Genomic DNA, 25,791 nt, shown 5'->3' on the forward strand with positions numbered 1-25,791 from the left:
TTAAATATTAATTCAGACATTTGTTTAATTGTCATTTATTAGAATTGCTGGTAACAGACAAGAGCAACATGTTGGAAATGGCATACCTGTCAACCTCCACGGCTCCATGCCCTTACAAAATGTTGTATTTTCCCTTACAAAATACAAAATAATCTTACACCATATTTGTTTTTTCCCAAACGTTTTTATTTATGTTGTTTAACATGTTGTATTGTACATGTGTTTCGTTATATCACATATATTGATAATTAACATTTTGTTGTGAGATACTGAGTTTGCTCGACATGAATGAGGTTTATTATAAAAAAGTTAAAAAAATAAGTAGCTTGGACCTTCACTGTAGAAGGAAAAAATACGTGCAAATATAATTACGTAGAATAATACATTTTCTTATTCAAATTATGAATTCATTTTCTGCATTAAATTATTGTTGGTAATATACTGATTTAAGGGATAACCACAAACCTGTCTTTTTTCAATTTCTCCTTTTATACTTACTTTTTTTCTTAACTTCTTTATACAACAATAATGATTCGTAATATAATGCATCAAAGCAAGTGAGCCGTTTGAGAGCCGGCTCTCTATAGTGAGTTGAGCCGAAAAATCCGGTTCTCTAAAAAGAGACGGACTTCCTTTCACTACATAACTACCACATGAAATCCGAGGCGGCAGATGCATACGCACAGTAATCAAACCGCTCGCTTCGTTTGCAACTAAAAATAAACCCGATACCGAGATAGAGGCTACCGCGGCGAACTCGTTTGACTTGATTGATTTGCTGTTTCGTGATACTCGGTGAATACTGGATGGTACCCATAATTGACAAATTTGCGTTTATTCCGTACAGATTTTCTTGTAAGTCGTTATGTCTTAAAATGCAAAATAAACATACTTTGTACGGCAAAAACGTACAGGTTGACAGGTATGAAATGGGTACAATTTATTTGCCTTTCGAATCACATCACTTGGACTTTGGGCTTTTTAGAACTACAAAAGGAGTACAAAGACATTGTAAAGAGAGTTTTCTAGGCAGTAAAACATCGTGAGGTAACAAATACAAAGACAATTAAATTATATTAAAAAAATGAAAGTGTGACAGTAACTACTTTCTTTGCTTTATTGTGCCACTTACGCTAACGAATATTATCAACAATTCCAATCTTGTTGTGAACAATGTACAAGTTGTAAACAATGACAATAAAACTAATTGTATTCCATTATATTCCACAGATTTTCATAAAAGTATATACCTAACTATTGTGTCCCTATTTTGGCAGCATTTTGGATTATTGTGTTGAGGTGATGGTGATTCAATTACTGCCCACTATTTCTGTGATCCCTTATTCTTAAAATGAATTAAATGGGAAGGTCCCTAGCTGATATTGATATCAGCAGTCAGCCCAAAGTTATCTCAAAAACAGTATTGGATTATTTCTTCAAAGCTCTCCAATATTATACCAGCAATCCATTCCAATCTCCATTCCTGTTCTTCTACAAAGCTGTGATTTATCATGATGGAAGTACCTAATCAAATAATTGTAATTACACTGGATTTAGTTTTAGGTGTGGGCCCTTGATAACCCAAATTGGAAAGGAGCTGGACTAAAATTTAAGTTGATACCGTTAATCTGAATCAACTCGAGGAATCGTAGTCATCCAAATTCATACTATGTTGTGACCAAATATTATTTGAAAATAAGTGATAAAACAAAACACTTAAAACAACAGTATCTATTATTTCTGACGATACAGGATCTTAAAATCATGCAGGCTGCAATATCGGTATCATATTGGAAGTAAAAAGGTTGTCTCAGGACAAAATTAAAATAATTCACTGCCAAATCTTCCAGTTAAAACACATGATGATCCTTTATCACTGTGAATTATTTCTAAGAAAAAAGAAAATAACACAGTACTTAAATTCTCCTGTCTACCAAATTGAAAGCAAAGTGTGTATTATTTGACTGCTAGATCTCACTGTACAGTGTAGTGCAATCAAAAATGAGTGATAAAAAGCAAAAGGGAAGATTACAAACTATGGTTTAGTGATATGTCGTTCGCTAACGCAGTGACGTTATGAAGTGAATGACAGGAGCCGACTTCCCATCAATCCGGAGCCGGCTCCCGTCAAGCCAAATTTTTCTCTCTTGAAGACAGACGTAATAGGGTAAATACGCATTTTTCAGGGACTCCATCTTGCCTTTTTATTTTATTTTTTTTCCTTTTTTGTTTTGTCCTATGTTTCTTTTTTTACATTTATTTTTCTTCTTTTTTCCTTGCTTTTTTCTTTTTCTTGCTTTTATTCATCTTTCCTTTAGCTTTTTTTGTCTCATTTTTTCACATTTTTATTTCATTTTTCTGAATGCATGTTACATCATGTTATTTTGTATATTTTTGCTTATCAATTAAATCATTATCCTTTTTAAATGTTTTTTTTCCCACTAGGCGTCGCTAAATAATACACATGGTCCCTTTAAGGCATCTGCTGTAATGCAAACTCAGTTAAGTTCTTTTGTGAGACTGTAAGTGCGCAGCTCTCGATTTCCTTGTCGATTTTCCTCCCTACCCTGATTCTATGAACATGACCAAACGAACCGACTCTAGTTCCTCCCTATGGTTTAAACAGTTCATTGAAGTGGCTTGGGCATTTGCTTAAGATGCTCCAGGACGCCTTATTGATGGTTCTGGGCATCCAGAAGAAGACCCAAGGATAATGCAATAAAATCTCTTGTGACTATGTGTCTTGACTGTCTGAGGAGGACCATTCGAAGGAATTTGAAGAGGGGGCTGCAGAAAAGGACGTCTGGGCTTCTGTACCCAAGCTGCTGCCCTCAAAACACTCAGATAAGGAGTAGTCACTATATGAATGGACAGATGGAATCTCTGTTCTCTCGATGTATTCTTCTATGGTCTGCTCCAAATCCTCCCAGGTGATCTTAAGTCCAGCCTAAGAAAAACAATGAGATTCTGGGTGGATGAAAACAACAACTGGTATTAGTGTGATACTCACTTTGCTGCGGATTTCGGATTTTTTAAGAGTTTCTGCTGCAGCCTGATTTAAATGTTTGGACATGTTGCTTGGTTTTGTTTTCATTTGTTGATATTCTTGCTTTTTCTCTTCCAGTTTCATTTGTAGTACCAGGCCTTTCTCCTCTCGGGTCTGTTGTTGTAAAATCTTGGTTTGCCTCTTTTCTTCGTTCCTGTAACGTATGAATATTCAGATTCAGATTCAGATTCAGATCTACTTTATTGTCATTCTAGTACACGTGTATACAGAACGAAATGTCGATGGATCTGACTCCCACAGTTTCCCTCAGTGTCCTTCAGTGTACAGATATAAATAAAGCTGTATTGTGTTATTTACCATAGTGCCGATAGTGCAAGAAGAGACGCTAACCAGATGTGCAAGATGGGCAGTCAGGTTAACAAGTCAGGTACACAGTACCATTATATTGTAAACAATAACACTGTAAGTAATAACACTGTAAGTAACAATAGTGCAGAGATCAAATGTGCAAGGAGTGGCAAGCTATAAAAAAAAAACTGCCACTAGTGCAAAAGTCAAATTAGCAGCCGTTTAGATTTAAGTTAACTATATGTTAGATTGACCATTTAACAGTCTAATGGCCAGGGGGACTAGACTATTGCGGAGCCTGGTGGTCCTGCACCGCACACTGCAGTACCTCTTCCCAGAGGCTAGCAGAGTGAATAGTCCATGATGGGGGTGAGAGGGGTCCCCGGTAATGTTCTTAGCATGGGATAAGCAGCGCTTCTGGCCAATGTCCTGAATGGAGGGAAGTGTAGTCCCGATTATTTTCTCCGCTGTCCTCGTTACCCTCCTCACACTACCCCAGTCGGTAGCGCTGCAGCCTCCACACCACACAGAGATACAGCTGGTCAGGATACTCTCTATGGTGCCCCTGTAGAATGTGATGAGGGATGGTGGGGGCAGGTGGGCTCTCCTCATCCTCCGCAGGAAGTACAGGCGCTGCTGTGCCCTCTTAACCAGAGATGCAGTGTTCACGGACCAGGTGAGTTTGTTTGTGATGTGCACCCCTAGGAACTTGATACTGCTGACAACCTCCACAGCCTTGTTGTTGATGCAAAGTGGGGCATGGTTCGGCTGGTTTTTCCTAAAGTCGACAATGATCTCTTTAGTCTTGTCAACATTCAGGACCAGGCTGTTGTCCTTGCACCAGCCCACCAACTGCTCCACTTCCTCTCTGTAGGCCAGGTCGTTGTCATCCCTGATGAGGCCCACCACCGTTGTGTCGTCAGCATACTTCACGATGTGGTTTGTGGCGGACCTAGGGACGCAGTCGTGTGTCATCAAGGTGAACAGCAAGGGGCTTAGGACGCAGCCTTGGGGGGAGCCCGTGCTGAGGTAGATGACATCTGAACTGTTCTGACCTATCCGCACAGATTGGGGTCTGTCACAGAGGAAGTCCAGCAGCCAGTTCCGCAGGGGGGTGTTGAAACCCAGAAGCCCCATTTTGTCTACCAGATGTTGTGGGATGATGGTGTTGAATGCTGAACTGAAGTCCAGGAACAGCATCCGCACATGGGTGTTCTTCTCCTCTAGGTGTGTCAGGCTCAGGTGAAGCGCAGAGGAGATGGCATCCCTGGTGGAGCGGTTTGTCCTGTAGGCAAACTGAAAGGGGTCGAATGAAGAGGGGAGACTGGAGGTGATGTGCTCTTTAACCAGTCTCTCGAAGCACTTCATTATGATAGGAGTCAGTGCAACGGGCCGGTAATCGTTGAGTGATAAGATCTGGGTTTTCTTTGGCACTGGGATGATGTTGGCAAATTTGAAGCATGATGGTACTTTGGCTTGGTCTAGCGAGGTGTTGAAAATGTCTGTTAGTACACAAGCCAGCTGATCAGCGCACTCCCTAAGTACCCGCCCCGGAATGTTGTCCGGGCCTGGAGCCTTCCTTGTGTTGACCCTTCTCAGGGTCTTCCTCACGTCAGATGAGTCCAGGTGGAGTGCTCTTTCGTCCTGATTTGGAGCCGCTTTCACTGCAGGGGTGCTGTTTTGTGCCTCGAACCTACCAAAGAAATTGTTGAGGTCATTCAGAAAGTCCATGCTAGTGTTCTGCACTGGGGTGGTGTTTGGCTTGTAACTGGTGATGGCCTGGATGCCTTTCCACATATCCCTGGTGTTGGTTGTGCTGAGGAAACGTTCCTGAATCTTTTGACTGTACGTTCGCTTTGCTAGTCTGATGGCATTAAAGTGACACTGTGTAATATTTTAAAAGCACAAGGAAGAGTACAAACTACGGAGACTCTTATTGACCAAACTCCACCATTTTTCTTTTGTTTCTTGCCCAGCCTTTCGCCAGTTTATTATTTTATTTTTTATTTTTTAGGAACCCATAGCAGTTTTTGAGGCAAAGGCCACATCAGATTTAAAGGTATGGCCAGGGGCTGGGGCCTGGCGAACTATTCAATTTTTCTCATTAGCATTTATGATTAAATATAAATGCACTTTCGTCTTATGTTTCATTTTATATTTCTTTTAAAATAATTTACTTTCATTAAATTGGTTTAGAAATGTTCAGAATAAAAGCAAAATAGAATGTTAGGTCCCTGTTTAAACCCTTGAGATTTAGTTTTTTAGTATTTTTGTAGTATTTCTGTAGTATTGTGGTTGCTTCACTGGAGTAGTAATTTTGTAGTATTTTTGTAAAATTATTATTTGTATTATTTCTATAGCAGTGTTCTTGGATTGTTAGTTTGTTCTATTTTTGTAGTATTACTGCAGTAGTATATTTTTAGTTCTTTTGTAGGATTTCTGTAGTTGTATTTCTGCGGTAGTATTTTTGTAGTATTTCTGTAGTATTGTGGTTGCTTCACTGTAGTAGTAATTTTTTAGTATTTTTGTAAAATTATTATTTAATATTTCCATAGCAGTGTTCTTGGATTGTTAGTTTGTTGTATTTTTGTAGTATTTCTGCAGTAGTATATTTTTAGTTCTTTTGTAGGATTTCTTTAGTTGTATTTCTGTGGTAGTATTTTTGTAGTATTTCCGTAGTAATATTTCTGCAGTATATTCGTAGTATTACTGTACAGTAGTTGTATTTTTGTATTTTTTTTCTCTTGTTGTATATCTACAGAATTACAGAATACTACACAATTGTATTTCTGTAGCAATAGTGTTTTTGCAGTAGTATTTCTGTCGTATATTTGAAATATTACTGCAGTAGTATTTTTGTAGTATTTCTGTAATAATAAATCCATAGTATTTGTGTGGGATTTCTGTAGTTGTATCTCTGTAGTAGTATTTTTGTTGTATTACTTCTGTAGTATTATTTTTGCACAAGTGTATTACTATATAAGTATTGTAGTATATTTGTAGTATTTATTCTTTCATAATGAAGGTAAAATAATATATCGGGCACCTGATTTTAAGCACAAAACTGTAAATGTTTTTTAAATAATTCTGTAGTTTTCATGTAATATTTCTGTAGTAGTGTTTGTAAAGGACCTTTCGTAAAATAACAGTATTTTGTTGTATTTATTAAAGCCAGGTGGGTAATTTTTTGGGGGGAGCGGACAGAAAATATAATTTTATTTTTCAAGGCTGTTCTTTTATTTTTAAGGTGTTTCGCAGAGGGCGTGCGTTTCATAGTTTATATTGGCAATTAGAAAAAGGTCCGCGGGCCAAACAGACAATGTTTAGCATACCTCACAAAGGAAAAATTGAGTCTGCTAAGAAAGGACACAAAGGTTTCATGAGATGAAAACCTGTCTGATAAGGGAACATGCTTTAACGTTGCTACATAGTGTTACTGAAAGGGTTGTTGAGGCATCAGTCAAAAGCTTGACCATTATTCAGCCGTGTCGCTAAAGTAAAAGCTTCACCACATCAGGCCTATTACACCTCTTACAAAGGACAACCGTAGTGGGACCAGATGTGATGGTAAAGGTTTGTGGTGCATAATCAACACATGAGCATCATCAGAGCATCTCCTGGTGACAGACTCCGAGCACACAATGGAAAAGGACAATGAGCAGGAAGATCTTCATCATACTGGTTGACAACGAATTCCTACGGAGAAAATGTCTGCTTTTAATGAAGAGGAGGCCCTCAAAAATGGAAAAAGTAGTTTCACAATTATTAACAATGGAAACCTTACACACGCACAGCTTGAAACCAGCTAAAGTTGAACATTCCTGAGCGTGACATACCAGCTATACTTGACACATTAGAAAAAAAGGAGAAAGTTACAAGGCTTAACAAGGAAATCAGAGCACATGTCACACCAACTCATGAGACTACTCATCGTCTGGATGCCTGTGAGGCAATTACAAGAGTAGTCGTTACGCTTGCCTATGACAAGATATCAGAAATTGATGGAGACTCTGACATTGAGTCAGTAGGACAAGGACTTCATGAGCTTCCTAAAAGAGACTATACTCACTCCATCTTTGGCTCCACTGCTTCATCTACAAGTCAACAATCAAAAGGTTCATGGCAAAACTCTGATGTAACAGCAAAAAGACAAGATGCTGCAGCAGAGGTAGCAGCGAAATAGGCAGATTATGAAATGTTATTAAGGGGAGAGGAACACAAAGAAACAAACTATGATCTTAGAGGAACAACAAAGGAAATATCTTGAAGCTCAAAAACGTGAAAGGCTAGAGTCAGTAGAGGACATTAGAGCTGCACGAGCAACACTGGAGGTTTTCAACCAGGAAGTAAAGCAGGAAGATTGTGTCCACTCTGTCGACCACAACACTAGTGGCCAACAGCATGTCCCTCCACGAACCTCTGTCCCAGCTACCATCCAGCAGCCTACAAATAATGCTCATACAGCATATCCTCCACAAACAGAAGTGTTATACTGTATCTTGCTCAAGCAATCCAAGATACTATGTCCATGAATAGGCCCCCAATGCCAGAACCATCTATCTTCACTGGTGAGCCTATCCAGTTCATAGAGTGGAAGGTGTCCTTCACCTCCCTAATAGATAATAAGAACATTACCTCAGCTGATACAAAACCTCTGAAAATTTATGTTGGGATTCCAGCTCGAAAAACACTGGATGGCACATTTTATAGAAATAATAAATATGCATGTAAAGATGGCTTGAACTGGCTCAACCAAAGGTATGGACAGCCTTTTGTCATACATAAAGCCTTTAGGGGGAAACTATCACAATGGCCAAGGATCCACCCAAGAGATACAAAGCGGTTGCTGTTTTTTTTTTGTTCTTGTCAGGAAGCTATACCTCATGTTAAGGGATTAGATATTTTAAATGATTGGGAAGAAAACCATAAACTTGTTGAAAAACTACCTGACTGGGTAGCGTTGCAGTGGAACTGCAAAGTTACTCAAGACGTAAGAGATGAGCAGGAGATGCCTTCATTTCAAGAGTTTATCTCTTTCATTGTAACTGAGGCAGAAATTGCTTGCAATCCTATCAAGTCATACCATGCACTACACTCCTCAGAAACAAACACAGAGAAACTCAAGCTGAATGAGAGTAAGTCTAAAATTGTTTTTCACACACAGACGAGTACGGGTGCTGCCACACCAGAACAATTCAAACCAAGTTTAAAGGCGCCAATATGTGTTTTGCCAAGACAGTAAACATCGACTTCATTGCTGTCCTCTGTTTGAAGGAAAAGCTCTGGAGTAGAAATGGAAATATGTGAAGGAAAAGAAACTGAAGACAAACTGTGTCAAGGACTGCCGCAACAGACATTCATGTGACAAATGTAAAGCAAGGCATCCCATGCTTTTCCAACTTTGACACTACGCTTAGGCCAGACCCCCATCAGTCTCAACTCAAACGGCCGTTGAAGAAACAGCGAGCACACTGTCTCTCAGCGTGACAACCAAGGAGCCATTTACCAACACTTCAATGACTGTGACCATGTGGGTTTGTTCTGTTCACGATCCAGGTACAGAAAGACTTGTTAATGCATCAAGTGCCACCCAAAGCTATACAGTCTTCATTAACTGAGAAGACAGCAATAGTTTTTAGACTAAAACACATCCAGTAAGACTGAAACTGACAACATTGACAAGAAAGGATGCATTAATGCGCAGTCAAAGAGTGACAGGTTCAAGGGTGAGAGGCTACAGCTCTTCAATCCACATAGATTTCCTTCTCACACCAAGGACTGCATACCAGTCCATAGTATACATTCCTATCTTTGACAAGGCACTGGAAGCATCTCATCAAAATAGAGGATGAAATCCCACTACTTCTAGAGTGTGAAATTGGCCCGCTGATTGGCTACATTGCTCAATGGCACTGGAACCACGACAGGTGATCCTTGGAGATGGTGAACCATATGAAGTTTAGACAGACCTGTGGTGGAATTATGTAGGCAGTTTGTCACCTCACCAGGACTCCACAAGAATAACAAACATGAGTAGCTGTCTGTGAGCTTCCTCGGGTCAGCCAAGCAGAGGCCCTCAGCGTTCTCAAGTCAGATTCTGAAGATCTGAACAAGGATTCAAAGAACATCTCTCAAGATGAAATTTGCTTCTTGGATGTGTTGGGGGAAGGAATCAAGTAAAAACAACCAGGAATACTTTGAGATGCCACTCCCCTTTATAGAAAGTCCCCAACTGCCTGATAACAGACAACTAGCAATGGCATAGCTCAGTAAACCTAAGATAAAGGTGGCAATGGATGACAAGTACAAAAAGCAAAATGTTTTGTCAACAGAACAAAACAAGAAACAATATAATGGGGTGTACGAGGAAGAAGTACAAAAGAAAACCAAGATAGACCAAGCAGAAAGAAAGTCAAGAAAGAAGAAAAACTTGAAACAAATAACCCTCACAATACAAGCATCGAGGAAGAACAAAAGAAAGTCAGCCTGAAAAGAAAAAAACTGAAAGATAATGAGACACAAATAAGACAAGGAAATGTTGACAAAGCAAAGGAAGAACCAAAAGCAACACTGATGACACACACAAAAATTGGTGCAAAAAGCAAAAGCTCAATTAAACATAAAATAAGTACAACCAAAAAGAGGAAGGAAAAACAAAATAAATGAAGGAAGGAATGAAGAAAAAAGGAAAAAGAAAAAAAGGCATCCATGAAAAAGACGTCCTCTGGACTGGTCTCACTGAAGGAGACACACTTGATAAAGATAGAACACACACCAACAATAGCGCTGTGTTCAGTATTTTGGAGCTGGTGGCGAGAAAGTATGTCAAGAACATCGCCACCAGCCAACGTTGGGGTAATCCAAAGAGAAACCTCAGAGACGGTTACATCATTATTTGGTTTTAAGATCTAGGTAATTGTGTCATTGTAATCCTGTGCAGTCCTTTGAGACCTTTTTGTGATTAAGGGCTATATAAATAAATTTGATTTGACTTGACTTGACTTGGGAAGGTAAAAGATCTACCTCGCAACGTGTAGTAAATGGCTGATAAAGATGGACTCGTGAGAAGAGTCAGGATTCGTGTTGGAGACCAGGAAAGAAAGGACAGTGGCAAGCCTATCGTTTAACGTCCAGTGCAACAGTTAATCCTGTGCCTAGAGACTGCTTAATTACCCCCTTCACTCCACAGCTATATCTTTTACTGTAAAAATAGTGTATGGTCATTCTTAATTGCATTAAAAGAGAAAGGTCATGTTTGATTAGAAATCATTCATGTCTTACTTCTAATAAGGGGATGAAAAACATTGATTTGGTGGGAGTGTAAAGGCCCCTAAAATATTCTATAATATAAACATTTTGTTGTATTCTTTGAAGCCAGGTATCTATCTTCTTTATCCAGAGCATACGTAGAGGACGTGTGTTTCTAAGTCTATGTCAGCAAGATTTAGCTTACCTCACATGGGAAAAATTGAGTGATAAAAAAAAGCACAGAAAAGTTTCAATAGATGAGAACCTGGCTGACAAGGGTAGAGGATTTTACATTTCTACATAGTGTGACAGAAAAGTTTTTTCAAATAAAACACTGTCAACCATCAGTCAAAAAGCTTGACCATCATTCAGCCGGGTTGCTACAGAGGGACAATTAGGACAGAGCACACCCGCTACCCCCTTTTTTAAAATTAGAAGTGTTTTAGTAGTAAGTAGTAGTATTTCAGTTACTTACTTTGGTTACTTTGTTATATTTTTGGCATTACATTTTCACCACTTTCGTTCGGTGGGTTGAATTAAAAAGGCCGATAGACTGCATGTTTTCCCACCCATGCTCTAGCATCACGATGGTGGACAATCATATCAGCCTTCTTCGTGAGTCTCATGTTGTCTTAAATAAATACAAATTATTTGTCCTATGAGCATTTTAAAGTTCATGTATTTCTGCTTATTATTCAAATCAATATTGATTTTCTTAATGAAGTAATTTTTTTGTTCGTTTTTTTACCCCTAGGAGGCACTTAAATAATACACAATGTCCCCTTTAAGTTGGCATCCGATCGTGGTCGATGGTTTTCCTCCAAATAAAACGTATTAATCACAGAGTCACTGTTGGCTGACCTGAACATGGCAGCCATTTCCATGACTTTATTGTGCTGGTGGATGTTGTGCATTTCCTCCAACATGAGCCGCTGCTTTTTCTGTTTTTCCTTCAGGATACATTTTCGTTTCTTCTGTTCTTCCTCCATATCTCCTTGCTTCATGAGGAACAGACGCTCCTTCAGCTCGGCGTGGGACATTTCTCCAAGCAGCTCGTGCCCTGCAGGCTTATATAAAGGTAAACAAGCCCGGTACACATCAACTATTGCAACTTTCAGGAAATATGCTACATTTGCAATTGAAAATTTGTAAATTCATTTATTGTGTACATTATTGTGATTGTTATACACAGCAAAAGTGTGTAGTATAGAGTTGACAATAACATGCCCTCAATTTAACTCAATAATTGTCAGTATCAGCTGGAGAAAAATTTGTTACACTGACTATTAAATGCAAAAAATGCATGAAATACAATAAATAAGACAAATGATCTGCTTGTGGCACATTTGTTTCAGCGAGGACTAGCAATGCTGATGATGATGATGTGCGATGATAATGATGATGATGAACGAGGATTTCACCAAATTTTTAAATATTATTGTTTTGATGTATTTTTTCAGTATCTTTTTTAATTATTTACAAGGAATACCTTATATTTTACAAAAAAAATATCTTTTGAAATACATGTTTAAAAAACATTGAAATATTACAAATTATTTTCCATACTTAAAAAATATTAGAAATATCACAAATATCAATATAAATGCTTTGAAAATAATTATTATTTTTAAGGATATTGACTTTTTTCACAAAAATAATTCTTGAAAATAAAAAGAGAAAAATATCATTTAAAGTGGGCAAAATGACCCTGCTAATGTAACAAAAATGTTTTACCCGAAATATGATTATTCTACTTTTCTTTTTTTAACTTTCCCACTATGTGTATAATTTGACCACCACATGTCACTGTATGGTGTTGTGTAACCGAAATTGCGTGCTAAAACGCACGAGGAAGAATGCAAATTACGTGTATTAAAAAAAAACAAAATGGACCATTTTACATCTCATTCTTTTGCCCAGCCTTTTTAAAGTATTTGGGTACACGTATTAACAAAATGGCAGACAAGTATGTAAGCAACCTTCAGGTGAGGCTTATGGTATGTAAAATAAATGCTAATTTCTCAACCTACGAGTATTAAAAAAGCATGTTTATGTGATAGTTAATATATTTTTGCTTCTTATTTATAACCAATATTTTTTTTTTCAATGAATGAAGGGTTTCTTTTACCACTAGGTGCTAAATGGTCGACACGGTCCCTTTGGATAGCTCTTTGGCATCTATAGTCGTCAGTTGCAGTGGATAAGTTAACAAAGCAGCATTTTTTTTTTTAATTATAAGCCATTTTTGACAATATCTAGAGGATCTTTAAAAGAGCATAATAAATAATGTCTCAGGCCTATAAAACTTATTTTATTAATAAATCGTTAGGAATTATATCAGTGTCTCCGAAAACACCAGTTACTAACCAAGAGGTGAAAACAAGCCCTTTTTGTTAAGAAACGTAAAGAAAACACGTTGTTATTGGGAGCTTTTTAATCTTAAAAACTACAAAACAAAAGAGGGGAAGGTGTATACACCACACACACCTTCTGAATACTGCCTTTGCACATACAATTTATAGATACACGCAGGCTTCAAACATTTGTTAAGGTTACGGATTATAAATTTGATGTTCACAAGCAAGGTGAGTGAGACCCTGTTCAATGGATAACATTTGAAAAACTGCAAAATTTGAATCTATCTGGCAATACACTTACCTCTGTGTCATCAAAATATTTGACTCTAACCAGAGGACAATATTCAATAGTGTGGATTTCACTGATGGCTTTAATTTTCTTGTCAAGCTCTGCTTGCGCTTCCAAACGTGCTTGACAAAGGAGATCTTGATTACGTCCTGTGACTTGTTTTACTGTCACGAGAGAATCAAACATTAGAACAGGTAATATTACAGAAGTCAAATGATCTGTTATGCAGATGTCCACCTACCAACACTTTTCTTGAAGTTCTTTGCCTTCTCTTGTGCTTTTTTAGGGTTCTTTACACATTTCTTAGACAATTGTTTCACCAACTGCCTCTTTTCATTTTCCTCTTTTATTATTTTCTGTGTCTTTCTCTGTCTCATTTGGGATTCCTTCGGGACAGAAAAAAACAGACGTAAAGAAAAACAAGTATACATAAGCAACGTTTTTTTTGTGAAAGGTGAACGGATGCAAATCAACCTGATCTTTTTGGAGCTGAATGGCCGCCTTTCTGCGTTCCGTTGCTTTTGCACGTTCAATAGCGATCTCGTAATGATTGATTACTGCCTCTGCATGCTTCTGATCAATGATTGCTGCCTTCTCTTGATGGTCTTTGGCACGGGATGCTTTTTGCCACTGAAGAAAGGAAATGGGCTCATACCCACCCTCTACCAAATTTTCTATCCTGTCAAGAATGGATGCAGTAGGTTCATTACAATAATTATTTTCTCCTGTTTTGTAGTTTTACCGTTAAATTCACGGGCGTACATTTGGTCTTGGCACTTGTGGGGACATAAATCATTTTTTAAGTGATCACACAATATTTGTGGGGACAAAACAATTATTGTGTATTATTATTATTGATATTGGTGGGCACACATCTCCTACGTCCATGCCAAAACTCCACCCTTGGTAGAATAAAGGAAATTGCAATCGAGGAGTAAGTGGCTGAGCTTGACAGGTATGTTATCATTCAAAACTATATTCTTTTTACCACTCGGATGCACTAAATAATACACAATGTCCCTTTAAACCTAATCAGAATCCAAAATCTGTCAGGACCGACCTCTGTAGCTCTTGCTCTGTTTTTCGGTCATGGAGCGCCCTCTGTCGTAGAATCGAAGCACTGTTGAGTTTAACAGGCCATGTTTTCTATTAGTTAGTAAGATAAGAGCAAGTTAAAATTTACACCGAATTTTTCACCGACAAAAGCTTTGATTTTCACCTTAGTAGCCGGAGATGGATTGCTTCTAAAAACTGAACTGCACTTGAGTCTTGAGTCCAACTCTTCTCTCATTGTGGCCATCGCCCTCTGCGTTATTAAACATTTAAACTTTGATTCCTCTTAAAAAGTTCTTCTGGTTTATTGCTGGGATTAAATTCGAGTCCATACCTTTGTTTGTTCAGACTTTTGCGGTCTTGCACATTTGAATGCAGTCAAATTTGCCTCAGACAGCAGATCCTTGACAAAATATGTAAAAGTAAATTGGTATGTCTGAATACATTTTTTTGTTCATTACCTCTGTCATCTGCTGGTTTCTTTGCTTGATCTCATCTAATATCTGAACCTCTTCTGGAATAGTGTATGTGCTGTTTGGTACCTAAACAGACAAACATCACAAGTCTTGATATGAAAACCATGACCGTAATTTAATAAATGAATAATTGTGGTGAAGATAGTCATGCAGATCCTACTGGTGTGTATTTTTCTGGTGGAGGGCTGAGCTCAAGCTGTGGTTGAGATCGTGGTTTGCGAACACAAAAGGCGAACTCCTCAGGTTGAGTTGTTCTGGACGGAGATATAGGCTTCTCAACAGGTGCAAGCTTACTTATGAACCCCTCAATTTTGGAGCGTCTCCTAAATGATAAAATACTTAGAAAACCGCTGAATATTCTTGATTTAAAAGTGTCCAACCTCAGCAGAGGGTCAATCCAGTGCTCCTTCACATAGGGTGCATCATAGACACAATTCAGCTCATCTTCTATCCACGTAGTGAGGTTTCGAAAGAAGAATTTCAGGAACTACGTTCACAATAGTACACATTATCAATGGAGTGATACACATTAAATACTGTACGGTGGTGCAGTGCAACAATTTTCTTACCTTGTACATGTTCTCTCTATTCAGAGACCGGACAATATTGTTGAGAGCCGGAAGACCAAGGTCATCAAAGTGGAATATAAGGAGATAGCAGATCACTGAAAACAACATTAATACATAAATATTTGCTTTATAAACCAAAGCTAATGACTAGTTCATTAACTTACCAACAAACTGGCTGTGAAAATGTTTCGGTAGGTTTCTTCCATCATGGCCGTAGAAGCAGTTGGTAATCAGGTCCAGTATTTTCTTCTGCTCAATACATCCTGACACAACAACACTCAAAAACTCCCGATGCTGAGGTTCAAAATCCTGGAATGCATTTGTAGTAAAACAGTCTTAGTTTCCATTTTGTTTGATTCCTCTGTATCTGATGTCAGGTGGAATTCTTGTAAAGGAGCAAAACAAATTTCAATTGTTTACTCATTAGCTATGATGGATTAGCTACCAGATTTTAGATTGGTAAACAGTCTAATCATGGGCATAACCAGCCTGTTTTTGGGGATGCTTGAGCACCCCCAAATTCAATCCAATCACCCACAAAATGTATAGCATTTTTAAAAACTTGTTTAGGACAGGATGGGCTACTGCCATTTGATTCCTACGACTGCTCTTGCCCCTCTTCCCCCTCTTCCGTTTGGCTAGTGTCACTTGCGGCACAGCGGGGGAGTCTGTGGAGGCTCCGGTGTATTACCACAAAAGTGTTTTTATGGGAGCCCAAGAGTGCCATAATTCAATTAAAAAAGGAACATTCAATTAAAAAAAAACTTAAAACAAATGTTCAATTAACCAAAAACGGCCTTGAAACAAACGTTTAATTGATAAAATGGCCTTTAAAAATAAAAAATCATTTTTTTGTTAAAATGTCATCATAGTTGAATTTTACATGTTGTATCACTTTAAGTGAAAAGAAAAAATGTTTTCAACTAGCCAGACACTCAGCACTCCCAAAGCTCTGAACATAAAATTGCCGCTGAGTCACATACAGCAATTTAAAATAGATAATTGTGCACCAAAGCGTTTGTACACTTGTCAAAAAAAATCACTTTTGACCATACAGCTTACCTTCAGATCTTGTGCAACATCTTCAATATAGAAATCTATACCTTGTTTACTAGCTGGGTACTGATCCACCAGCACAACGGCTTTCTTTACCAGTGTGCCATAGCATGTTGCCATTTTACAAAGGGAGAACTGAACGCCAGCTGTCAAACGATGTAAATTTGCAGTAAATACAACCTTTTCTCAGAAATTACACCGGTTGACCCGAAAGCCGTTTGGTGCGCCTGTTTTCTTCGTTGTCATGGTAACAGGTTGCGGGGCGACACTCGTAAACAGATTCATCTCAGAATCCGAAAGCACATGTGAGCGTTTTTTAAGAATTATGATTCATTATTGATAAAAATCACATATCTTTTAAAATGGTTTTCTGCAACATAAGAGTATTCACACACATTTAATGCATCGGTTTCTTTATTTGCGATATGTCGGTATTCCCGTTCCTTTGTGCACTGCCATAACAAAAATGACGTCATTCAATGTGACGAACGTGTGCTGCCTTCAGGTTTCATAGGATTTAATTTTACCTAACGTAACATCGAACGTCATCATCTCGAGACTGTCGAAGAGATTCATGTGCACGGTGACACAAAAATTCCCTAAACGATTAGATGGAATGCTTTGGTTCTTCACTTGACTAAGAAAAGCTGATTACGAAAAACACACGTCAACAGTTTTGGCCACAGTTTTACAATGTATCGTTTGTTTGCCTGAATCTGATTAAAATAATCAGGTTTTGCTTGAGGTAAAGTGTTCACTCAGCATCATTAAAAGGTAGAGTGTGTGTCACTTTAAAAATGTATTAATTTGGCAATAATACAGGAAAATACATTAAAATCCAATGTGGTGGTGTTCTGCTGGAAACTGCCCAATTTTATATTTGTAAAAAATGTGGGCCAAAGTTCAGCATCTTTGCTTTTTCCCAGTTATCAGCCAAGTAACTGTAACATTCATCCACATCTGTAGGTGGCAGCAGATAATTATTTTTATGTATTAGTTATCTGGTCTTGTTATCTTTTTCTGTTAAGAAGAGAACTGCAAAAACAATATGAATCTAATAAATTAAAAATCTTGCACTTAATGTATCTGATCTAAATTATTAGTTTCTGAGTGTACAGTAAAGGGACATAGTGTATTCAGCACCATCTAGTGGTAAACACGGCATTCGTTAAAAAACAAATAAAACATAATTGATTTAAAAATCAAACAACCTTTCACATGCGGCCTGTGAAATTTTTATTTATCTTACATATTATGAGCTACGCCTACAGGAACTGATAGCGTTGTCCGCCATCTTTCTGAAACGAGTACCCCAAAAGCTAAAAACCTTGTGAAAGGCTGGACACAAAAAAAGAGAAGAAAAATGGTGCAGCCTTGTCACTCTGAGTCTATGTGGTTTGTTCTTTTTTGTGCTTTTTTTATTTTTTTAACCTCATTTTTGGTTGCACTATACAAAAAAGCAACATCTTTTAGTCAAATATTACACAGTGTCCCTTTATATACTGTTTTCTGCTGTACAGAATTCGAAAGTTTTCTACACACTGATGCCAGCTTCTGGCTTGTGTCATGACTTATTGCAACCTCTGTCAAGCTCTTTGTGTTGTATGTGCAAGTACGTGCTTTTCTTAGAAATGCTCAACTAAACTCTTATTTCTTGAGCATTTACGACGCTGCTTTATTTATATTTTTGTTTTGTGTTTATTTTTATATATTTTTATTCCAGCGTTTTTAATCATATTTAAGCCTATCCTGAACCTTATTAAGAAAGAGTCTTTTAAAAACGCTTTGATTTTTAAGGGTGCTTGGGTTGAGCACCCCCAAAAACGGGCTGGTTCCGCCCATTCTGTCAATTGAGGCAAAATTATAATTTGAATTTAAAAAAAAAACATAACAGCTGGTTCCAGACATTGTTATTAAACATCTTCGACAAACGGTGCGCTTTGAGATTTTTTTTAAATAAAAAACAATGAGGGTTGACTAACACGGGCTTGGATCAGTGTTATTTCCGATTTTTAAAAACGACACGCGAACACCTCACTTCCCCGGAAAGTGGGAGGTGAATGTTGTCAACGTGACTGTCAGCAAGTAACGTCGGACGTGCTTGGAGCGCCGCAGACGTCAGGCAGGCTAGCGCACTCGCTCAGATTCCGACTGCGGGAAAGAAGGAAGGGAAGCTTGGACTTGGCAAGGAGCAGCACCGGGGAAGACGCGCGACAAGACGAGAAAAGAATGCAGAAATGAGTCGTTGTCTCCGTGTGTCCCCGCAGTCAGCCTTAAAGGCCTTTTTTTAGCGTTTATAGCATTCACCAAGCGTGGTTTTAGTTTCTTTTTCGTTTTTCTTCTTGGAAGTCACTGTCGTTAGCTAGCTTGATAGCCGAGCGGGACTGTCAGGGGCGCAGGTAGAAGCGAACGAGGGCTCGGTGACAAAAGGAAGGCGGCGAGGTAACGATGAACCGCTTTCGGAAGTGGCTGTACAAGCCCAAGGTAAGTTTCCCGGGATTCACACGTCATGTCACTATATTCTTTTGACATATTTGTTTGTAATTCCCGGTTAGCCCCCCTCCTCACACATCTGCTAACGTTAGCCGGCCGGCTCTTGAGTCTTCACGTTGACACATGCAGCCCAGCTGAGGCCCCCTCCCCTTTGTTTTTGTTGACCCCTTTTGTTCAAGTGCCGCACTGGGAAAAACATGTTTGCGTGAATTCTAGATCACTCTACACACAAACACTTTTTGTTGTTGCACAGTGATTGTTGTTGATTCTGTGGTGAAGCTAGGGAGATTTTTGATTAAAAGATATATTTCAAGAATTACACAGAAGGACATTAAAAATATATTTTTTAAAAATAATTGTCACTAACGCACTATTGTACTACTTTCTCATGTAATAGGTTTACTTATTAAGTGACACCAACGTCCCTTTGTTATCCATAGAATGCAATTGTGGTCTGATACTTTCTTGGAACGCATTATTATTTTAGCAGACATTACTGGACTTGGCAGCATGGCGGCACAGTGGTTAGCGCGTGTGCGGCACAGTTCTGAGGTCATGGGTTCAAATCCAGCTACCAACCTTCCTGAGCGGAGTTTGCATGTTCTCCCCGTGCTTGCATGGGTTTCCTCCGGGCACTCCGGTTTCCTCCCACATTCCAAAAACATGCATGTCAGATTAATTGGCCGGTCAAAATTGTCCCGAGGTGTGAATAAGCGAGCGAATTGTCTGTCCCTGTGTGCCCTGCGACTGGCTGGCAACCAGTTCAGGGTGTCCCCTGCTCACTGCCCAGAAATGGCTAGGATGGGCTCCAGCACCCCCGCGAACCTACTGACAATAAGCGGTGCAGATAATGAATGGATGGATTACTGGACTTTAATCTGGAATAGGGGTTGGCAACATGAGCGTAACCAGCCTGTTTTGTGGCGTGCTCAAGCACCCCCAAATTTAGCCCAAGCACTCCCAAAAATTATAGCCTTTTAAAACCGTTTTCCTTAGTAAAGGACAGGATATGCTTGAATATAATGAAAACCAATTTGTAAAATATAAAAAAGATAAAATGAAACATAAATGTGAACAAATATTCCACCGTCTTAAAATGGTTCAGTCCATTTGATTCCTAGCATTGCTCTGGCCCCCCTTCCTTGATTCTCTTTCGCTCGGCTTGTGTCACTTGCGGCATAGCTTCAGAGTCTGTGGAGGCTTTGGTGTATTATGGCGAGAGTTTTTTATTATGGAAGTCCAATATTGCCATAATTCAATTTAAAAAAGGAACATTCAATTAATAACAATGGCCTTAAAACAAAAACATTCAATGAACATAAAGGCTCTTCTTAAAAGGAACACTCAAAAGAAATGGTATTTGAAAAAAAAAGCCTTTAGAAAAATATTTTATTAAAATGTTATAATTGAATTTTACTTGTTATATGGTAATATGGTTAATGTTTTCAACCAGCCAAACACTGCACCCTCAAAGCTCTGAACCTAAAATAGCCCGTTTGGCAATATTGGCAAAACGAACATAACAACTCTGTCGATATTATTTTTAAAGATAAATTTCATGACACTTAATAAAAAAGTATATATATATATATATATATATATATATATATATGTGTGTGTGTGAATTTGCTTATTTCGGATAATTTTCTCTATCAATTAGATTTTTAAACAAATAAACTGTGGGTTTTTTTCAAATTCAAATTATATCATAAAATCTTGACTCTAAATTAGTATCATGTCCTTGTTTTATTTTTTTTCAATACTCTGTAGACGGATTGTGTTTAGCGTGTAAAAATTAGAGTGGGTGGTAACATCTACTGGTACATGTATGACAATGTAATAACCATTGATTACAACAATAAATTGAGCCAAATTGTAGTTTTTATCTTGGCATTCGTGGGGACCAAAACAACATGGAACTAGACAGATCTTAACAATGTCTAGGAATGGTTTGATAAAAAACAACTATCATTAAACATTTCAAAACTTTAGTTATGGTATTTTGTTATATGAGTGAGAATGTGAATGAGATGTTGGTCGCTTGATCTATTATTTTATTTTAAGAGATCAAAAATATTGGTGGGGACAAAACAATTATTGCCTGATATTGGTGGGGGATGTCTCCCCCTCCATTCATGCCAATTCTCCCCCACCCCCTTGATGTGGCACTCCAGGATACATATAATTAAAAAAGAAAAGGCGGAGGTAGAGCGCTCGTCTTGGGATCAAGAGGTCGCAGGTTCGATTCCCGGCTCCTCCGTGTTATATGCCGAATTGTCTTTGGGCAAGACACTGAATGCCGAATGCCCCCAGATAGCTGGTAGTTACCTTGCATGGCTGACGCTGCTATCGGTTAGTTAGTGAGTAAAAGTGTGAAGCACATTGTAAAGCGCTTTGGGAGGTCTTCATTGACTTGAAAAGCGCTGTATAAAAGCAGACCATTGAAAAGGAAAAAAGATATGATGGGCAACATTTACAAGGTAATGCTTGAAGACTCGCCAAGGTGCAAGATTACCAGAAGATAGTGAAATTAAAGTAGAGCAATTACTTTAGCAGCAACTTTTCACATATTATAAGAGTAAAGATATAAAGTGTGACTATAAAGTTCTAAGTGGGCTTAAAGGAGTCCTTTATAATATTTATGGCCCTGCTGCTATATTGCGAACCGATAATGTCCTCCAGACTGGACAGAAAGCAGCCGATGATTATCTGGACTGTGTTGATGACTCCCTGTCAATTAAAGGGAAAAAACTAACATTTTAGGCCAACTATGCCATTTCAAAAGGTTTTAATTTTAATAGTTTAGATTTTCAAGTTTGTATGAAAGGTGCATCGACTAACCCATCAAATTGAACAAAAACACAATTGTTTTTGATTAATTTCAATCTAAAAAAGAGAGATATGATATACTCTTCCCCCCTCCCCATGAAGGTATATGGCACAATTGGTATTTATAACTGCTTCTTTTTGTCTGCATTTAGTTGAGCATATTCATAAGATTCTGTTCTCACTCTATAGTCTATATTGTTTATTACTAATTTAAAAAAGAATGCATATTTTTCAACACAAATCTTGCATGACACTCAAACAGCCAGATAGCAAGTCATAGGTTTTGCCCATATATGGAATCCGATTCTCGTAAGCACGCTTGTGCCCTGCGAGTGTGTGGGCGCTTCAACTACCAATTAAAATCAATTAAGATTGGACCCTCAGTCGCTCTACTGAAACTTGGCAAGATGATTTGGTATCCTCTCTGTTCACTTGTAGAAATGAATGAATACCGGTACTTGGGATAATGTAATGCTTTTGCGTGCATTGTGTGTTGAAGCCTTCTGGCTATTTGTCATATGGAGCCGCACTGTCACAGCTATATTCACTACTAAGATTAGATTCAATGAAAAGTGCAATAGAGCCAAAATAAAAGGCAATAAAAGATTAAATAAATCACAGCGGGAAATTCAACAGAATGGAATGGGCATTATTTATTTTCTGAACAGCTGGAGACAACGGGCAGTGGACGCCCTGGACTGATTGCCAGTCAATAACAGGGCACACAACAATTCATACACACATTCATACCTAGTCACCAATCAACTCGCCATGCTTTTTTGGAATGTGCACGGATAAAACCAATGCTAGTATGCAAACTCTGTCAAGGAGGCCCTTAGCTGGATTAAACCAGTCAAACAACCTATAGCCTGGAATGAGCCTCGATGAATAAATGCACTCATCTAACACTTCTATAGTTGTTTTAAAGGACAATCTTATGTTAATGTCAGATCAATGTCATATTATTTAATCGCCTACCCCTACTCTGGAGCAACTGATATCGATTTGCATTATACATGACACATTTCTAGACTGCTACTATTTACACACAGGAGTGAAAGGCAGTCCGAAAAGTGCTATACTAACAAATGATTAGCTATTAGACCATATGATTTTTAGACTGTACATACTCACAGGCGTCATTCTCCTTGTTTATGTCTCGCACTGAAAGTCTTTGCAACATTATTTGTGTTCACTGCTTAGACATAAATATTGATGCGCACCATAAATATTTCAGTTACAAACGGGATTGCATTTAAATTGCTGAGCTATCAAATCATCGTCTTTTCTGCCAAGGTAAGAATTTTCGTGATCATCTATGAGTTTAAACCAACCTGTTTTGCAGGTAAAGAATGTGGGTGAAGAACAAAGATCATATGGTCCAGCATAGCCTGTATAACTCATTCAAGATAAAGAAAAGGGTTTGGCTACTTAATTAAACTGAAATTATTGAGGGTGTGAACCTCAATTCAAACTCTTTCCTACTCGTGATATTTATGATGGAATGCTATTGATGTTGGAACTAAGAAAACCAGCGTGTACCTGACATTGTAGAAATGTGCATTCTTCTTTTACTGAAACTTACCATTACTGGTCTGACTTATCTTGAATATGGAAGGAAAAGCAAGTTCCTGTCTCCATACCAGAGATTCATCATTGATCTTTTTGACCATTTCCTAGTGGGTCACAGCTAGAGAGAGTGAGATAGGGATAATATCACAAACGTCCAACAGAAACTCTTTTCTTATCAATGTTTTGGGATCGCAGATCGCCCCATATCAGTGCTCTCACCTGCTTTTAGAGCAAGCTATGCAAGTACCTAAAGCTACCTAACTCCTATTTATTGATTTATGTCTTTATACTTGGACTGTCACACTTTTTGACATTTCTTACAAGGCGTTACAAATCAGTCAATTATTTGAAAGAGTGTTTAGGATATTTGCAATTGCTTCTGCAACCAGGCTTCAAAAGATGAGGAACCAGATAAAGTAATTAGCGACTTCTCTGTGAGGAGGAGCTTCTGTTGCCTCATAATTGTTGGAGGAAATAACAGTAGAATGCTGAGCAGTTGCAAGCGGGGCTTCATATTTAGCTTGCGTTTGGTGGATGTCTGGCTCTGCTTAGCTGCCATACCTGCAGTAATTGATTCGGTGTCACTCCCCTGGATCTTACCCTTGGTCAGAGGCAATTGAAGACTTTAAAATTTATTGCTGGTTCTGGGGAAATGTGAGGTTGCTGAGCTAGGTGTGGAGAATCAGCAATGATTTAAGGCAGGGACGTGGAGGATGTGTTATTTAAAGGTGGAATACATGATGCTTGCCACCATGGAGTTTATATATTTTAGAGACTTAACATAATTTTCAAGCATTTTAAACATATATTTCAAAATAATTTACTATTGCATGTTTGAAACATACCTTATGAAAAACGCTAGGCCTCCTTTTGGAAATGGTACAAATATTATTTTTAAGAATGGGCGTAACGAAAACGTAACACTTTATAGATGAATAATACTGAAAAGAAGAGTTTATCCATGAATTTGAAGATCATATTAAACTCAAAGGTTTTTTCATCAGCCACTGACTTCCTTTAGACTACTGTGGATGATTCAACCCTAGATTCTGATTTTTAAGGTCCAAGTCTAAATGGGACCTGGCCCCCCTGAGACCGATTGACAAATCTAATAGTGTTGTTCAGCAAAATTTGTCTTTGACATCATGTACCTGCAATATTTTTTCTTGTTCCGGCCTTTGATTGGAATTTGCTAGTAAACTCTATGGTTCCACCCACTTGACTTGTTCTAGGGAATCACAACTTGTGAAATATGGTAAAATAACTGATTTAAGATATTTTATTTAACATTTTTTTAATCATTTAAAATATGTATTTGCCACTGAAAAAATAATTTAAATTATTTTTTATAATGTTAACACTTTGTATTTGATGTCAATTTAATCCCACTTAACACACCATGGGGTAACCTGGGGACTATAAACAAGGCGCCCATAAACGACTATTGGAAACTCTGACATTTATAATGCTCAGCCCTATATTGAAAGTACTAATATAAAAGTCCAAATATAAATTAAACTTCAGATCAGTATCAACAAATTTATCAGACACTGGTAAAAATTATGAGGAATTAACTAGAGTACTAAGCAAGATGGTTACCGGATGTTCACAGAGAGCTGTTTCTTTTTGTCACAGAAATATCTGACCTGGCCCGTTGTAATAAAAAATGTGTGCCGCTCTAAGCTCTTAGGTCGCTGCTCTCTTGTGTAATTTGCAGCACTCTGTTTAGTTTCTTCGCTCTCTTACGGTTTATAACAGTGAAGGCAATGTGGACAGAATTAGCTTCATTATGAAACATGAACATCCTCCAAGATGACAGAGTGGCTATGGGTTGTTTTTTCGCTAGGGAATCGCAGCAACATAAAGTTACATTTAAGCTAAATTCGAATCAAATGCTATATGCTACTAAGGGTTTCCTTGAAAATACTTTTACTTTTGTTTTTGTTTTTTTCATAATGGAGGCATTTCAAGCAGAACCTTCACCTAGTTGCTTTTGTTTTTGCATTTTGATACCCACATTAAACAATGCTTTCCATAAACACACTTTGCTTATTTATTGCAAAAACCCTTAACTGATGCATGAACGACGCATGAACTTTCGGTTCACCATTGCGATCGCGTTCCTGCGGACGTGCACGAAACATCATCCCTCTCTGACCAGACGGTCACAATGGGACTTAGTCATCCTTTCTGGAAGGAATAAGCTCTGTTGAGGAGTTAGCATTGCTTATAACTAACAATTTTTTAAAATCATTTTGAATTGGACATTTTGCAAGTAACTCGCATGCTGAAGACGTGAACACCCTTATTCCTTTTCAACTTTGATAACAGTACATTTTGGAAGGAATTAACAACATTTGTTTTGATTAGTAGCAAGATTGCCAAGCTCTAAGCCCTCACCAATTAAACGTTCAATTTACGCATATTATTTCTATCTTTTACTTAAGTCTCAACCTTTGCTCCCACTGGCGAGTAGCAACTTTAGAGGCAGTTA

General features: G+C 38.1%; 2 protein-coding genes across 7 annotated transcripts in view; one reads left to right on the plus strand and one right to left on the minus strand.

The window, feature by feature from the left end:
* Positions 1-25,791, plus strand: part of zfyve28 (zinc finger, FYVE domain containing 28) — a 55,161-nt gene that overhangs the window by 287 nt on the left and 29,083 nt on the right. For 3 of the 5 annotated variants that reach the window (XM_088353752.1, XM_088353753.1, XM_088353754.1), the window contains exon 1: positions 18,475-18,887. In XM_088353752.1, the coding sequence (XP_088209878.1) occupies positions 18,852-18,887 (36 nt within the window). In that variant the 5' untranslated portion in view covers positions 18,475-18,851. Of the gene's footprint in view, positions 1-11,559; positions 11,682-18,474; positions 18,888-25,791 lie in introns of those variants that run through there. The other 2 variants (XM_088353756.1, XM_088353755.1) reach the window with 1 other exon arrangement.
* On the minus strand, positions 79-16,633 carry LOC148351671 (cilia- and flagella-associated protein 99-like). 2 transcript variants are annotated; one of them, XM_088353758.1, is made up of 15 exons: positions 16,410-16,633; positions 15,512-15,656; positions 15,348-15,442; positions 15,159-15,265; positions 14,939-15,098; positions 14,764-14,844; positions 14,637-14,705; positions 14,469-14,555; positions 14,310-14,395; positions 13,724-13,928; positions 13,491-13,635; positions 13,262-13,413; positions 11,465-11,670; positions 3,011-3,200; positions 79-2,947 (listed from the first exon to the last, which is right to left on the minus strand). In XM_088353758.1, the coding sequence occupies exons 1-15, from the start codon at positions 16,521-16,523 to the stop codon at positions 2,735-2,737; spliced, it is 2,055 nt and encodes a 684-aa protein (XP_088209884.1). In that variant the 5' UTR covers positions 16,524-16,633; the 3' UTR covers positions 79-2,734. The 2 variants fall into 2 exon arrangements, with proteins under 2 accessions (XP_088209884.1, XP_088209883.1); XM_088353757.1 differs by having other exon boundaries at positions 14,939-15,101.

This window comes from Urocampus carinirostris, chromosome 15 (genome assembly GCF_059441175.1).
Source record: "Urocampus carinirostris isolate Australia breed hairy pipefish chromosome 15, RoL_Ucar_1.0, whole genome shotgun sequence".
NCBI classification, from domain to species: domain Eukaryota; kingdom Metazoa; phylum Chordata; class Actinopteri; order Syngnathiformes; family Syngnathidae; genus Urocampus; species Urocampus carinirostris.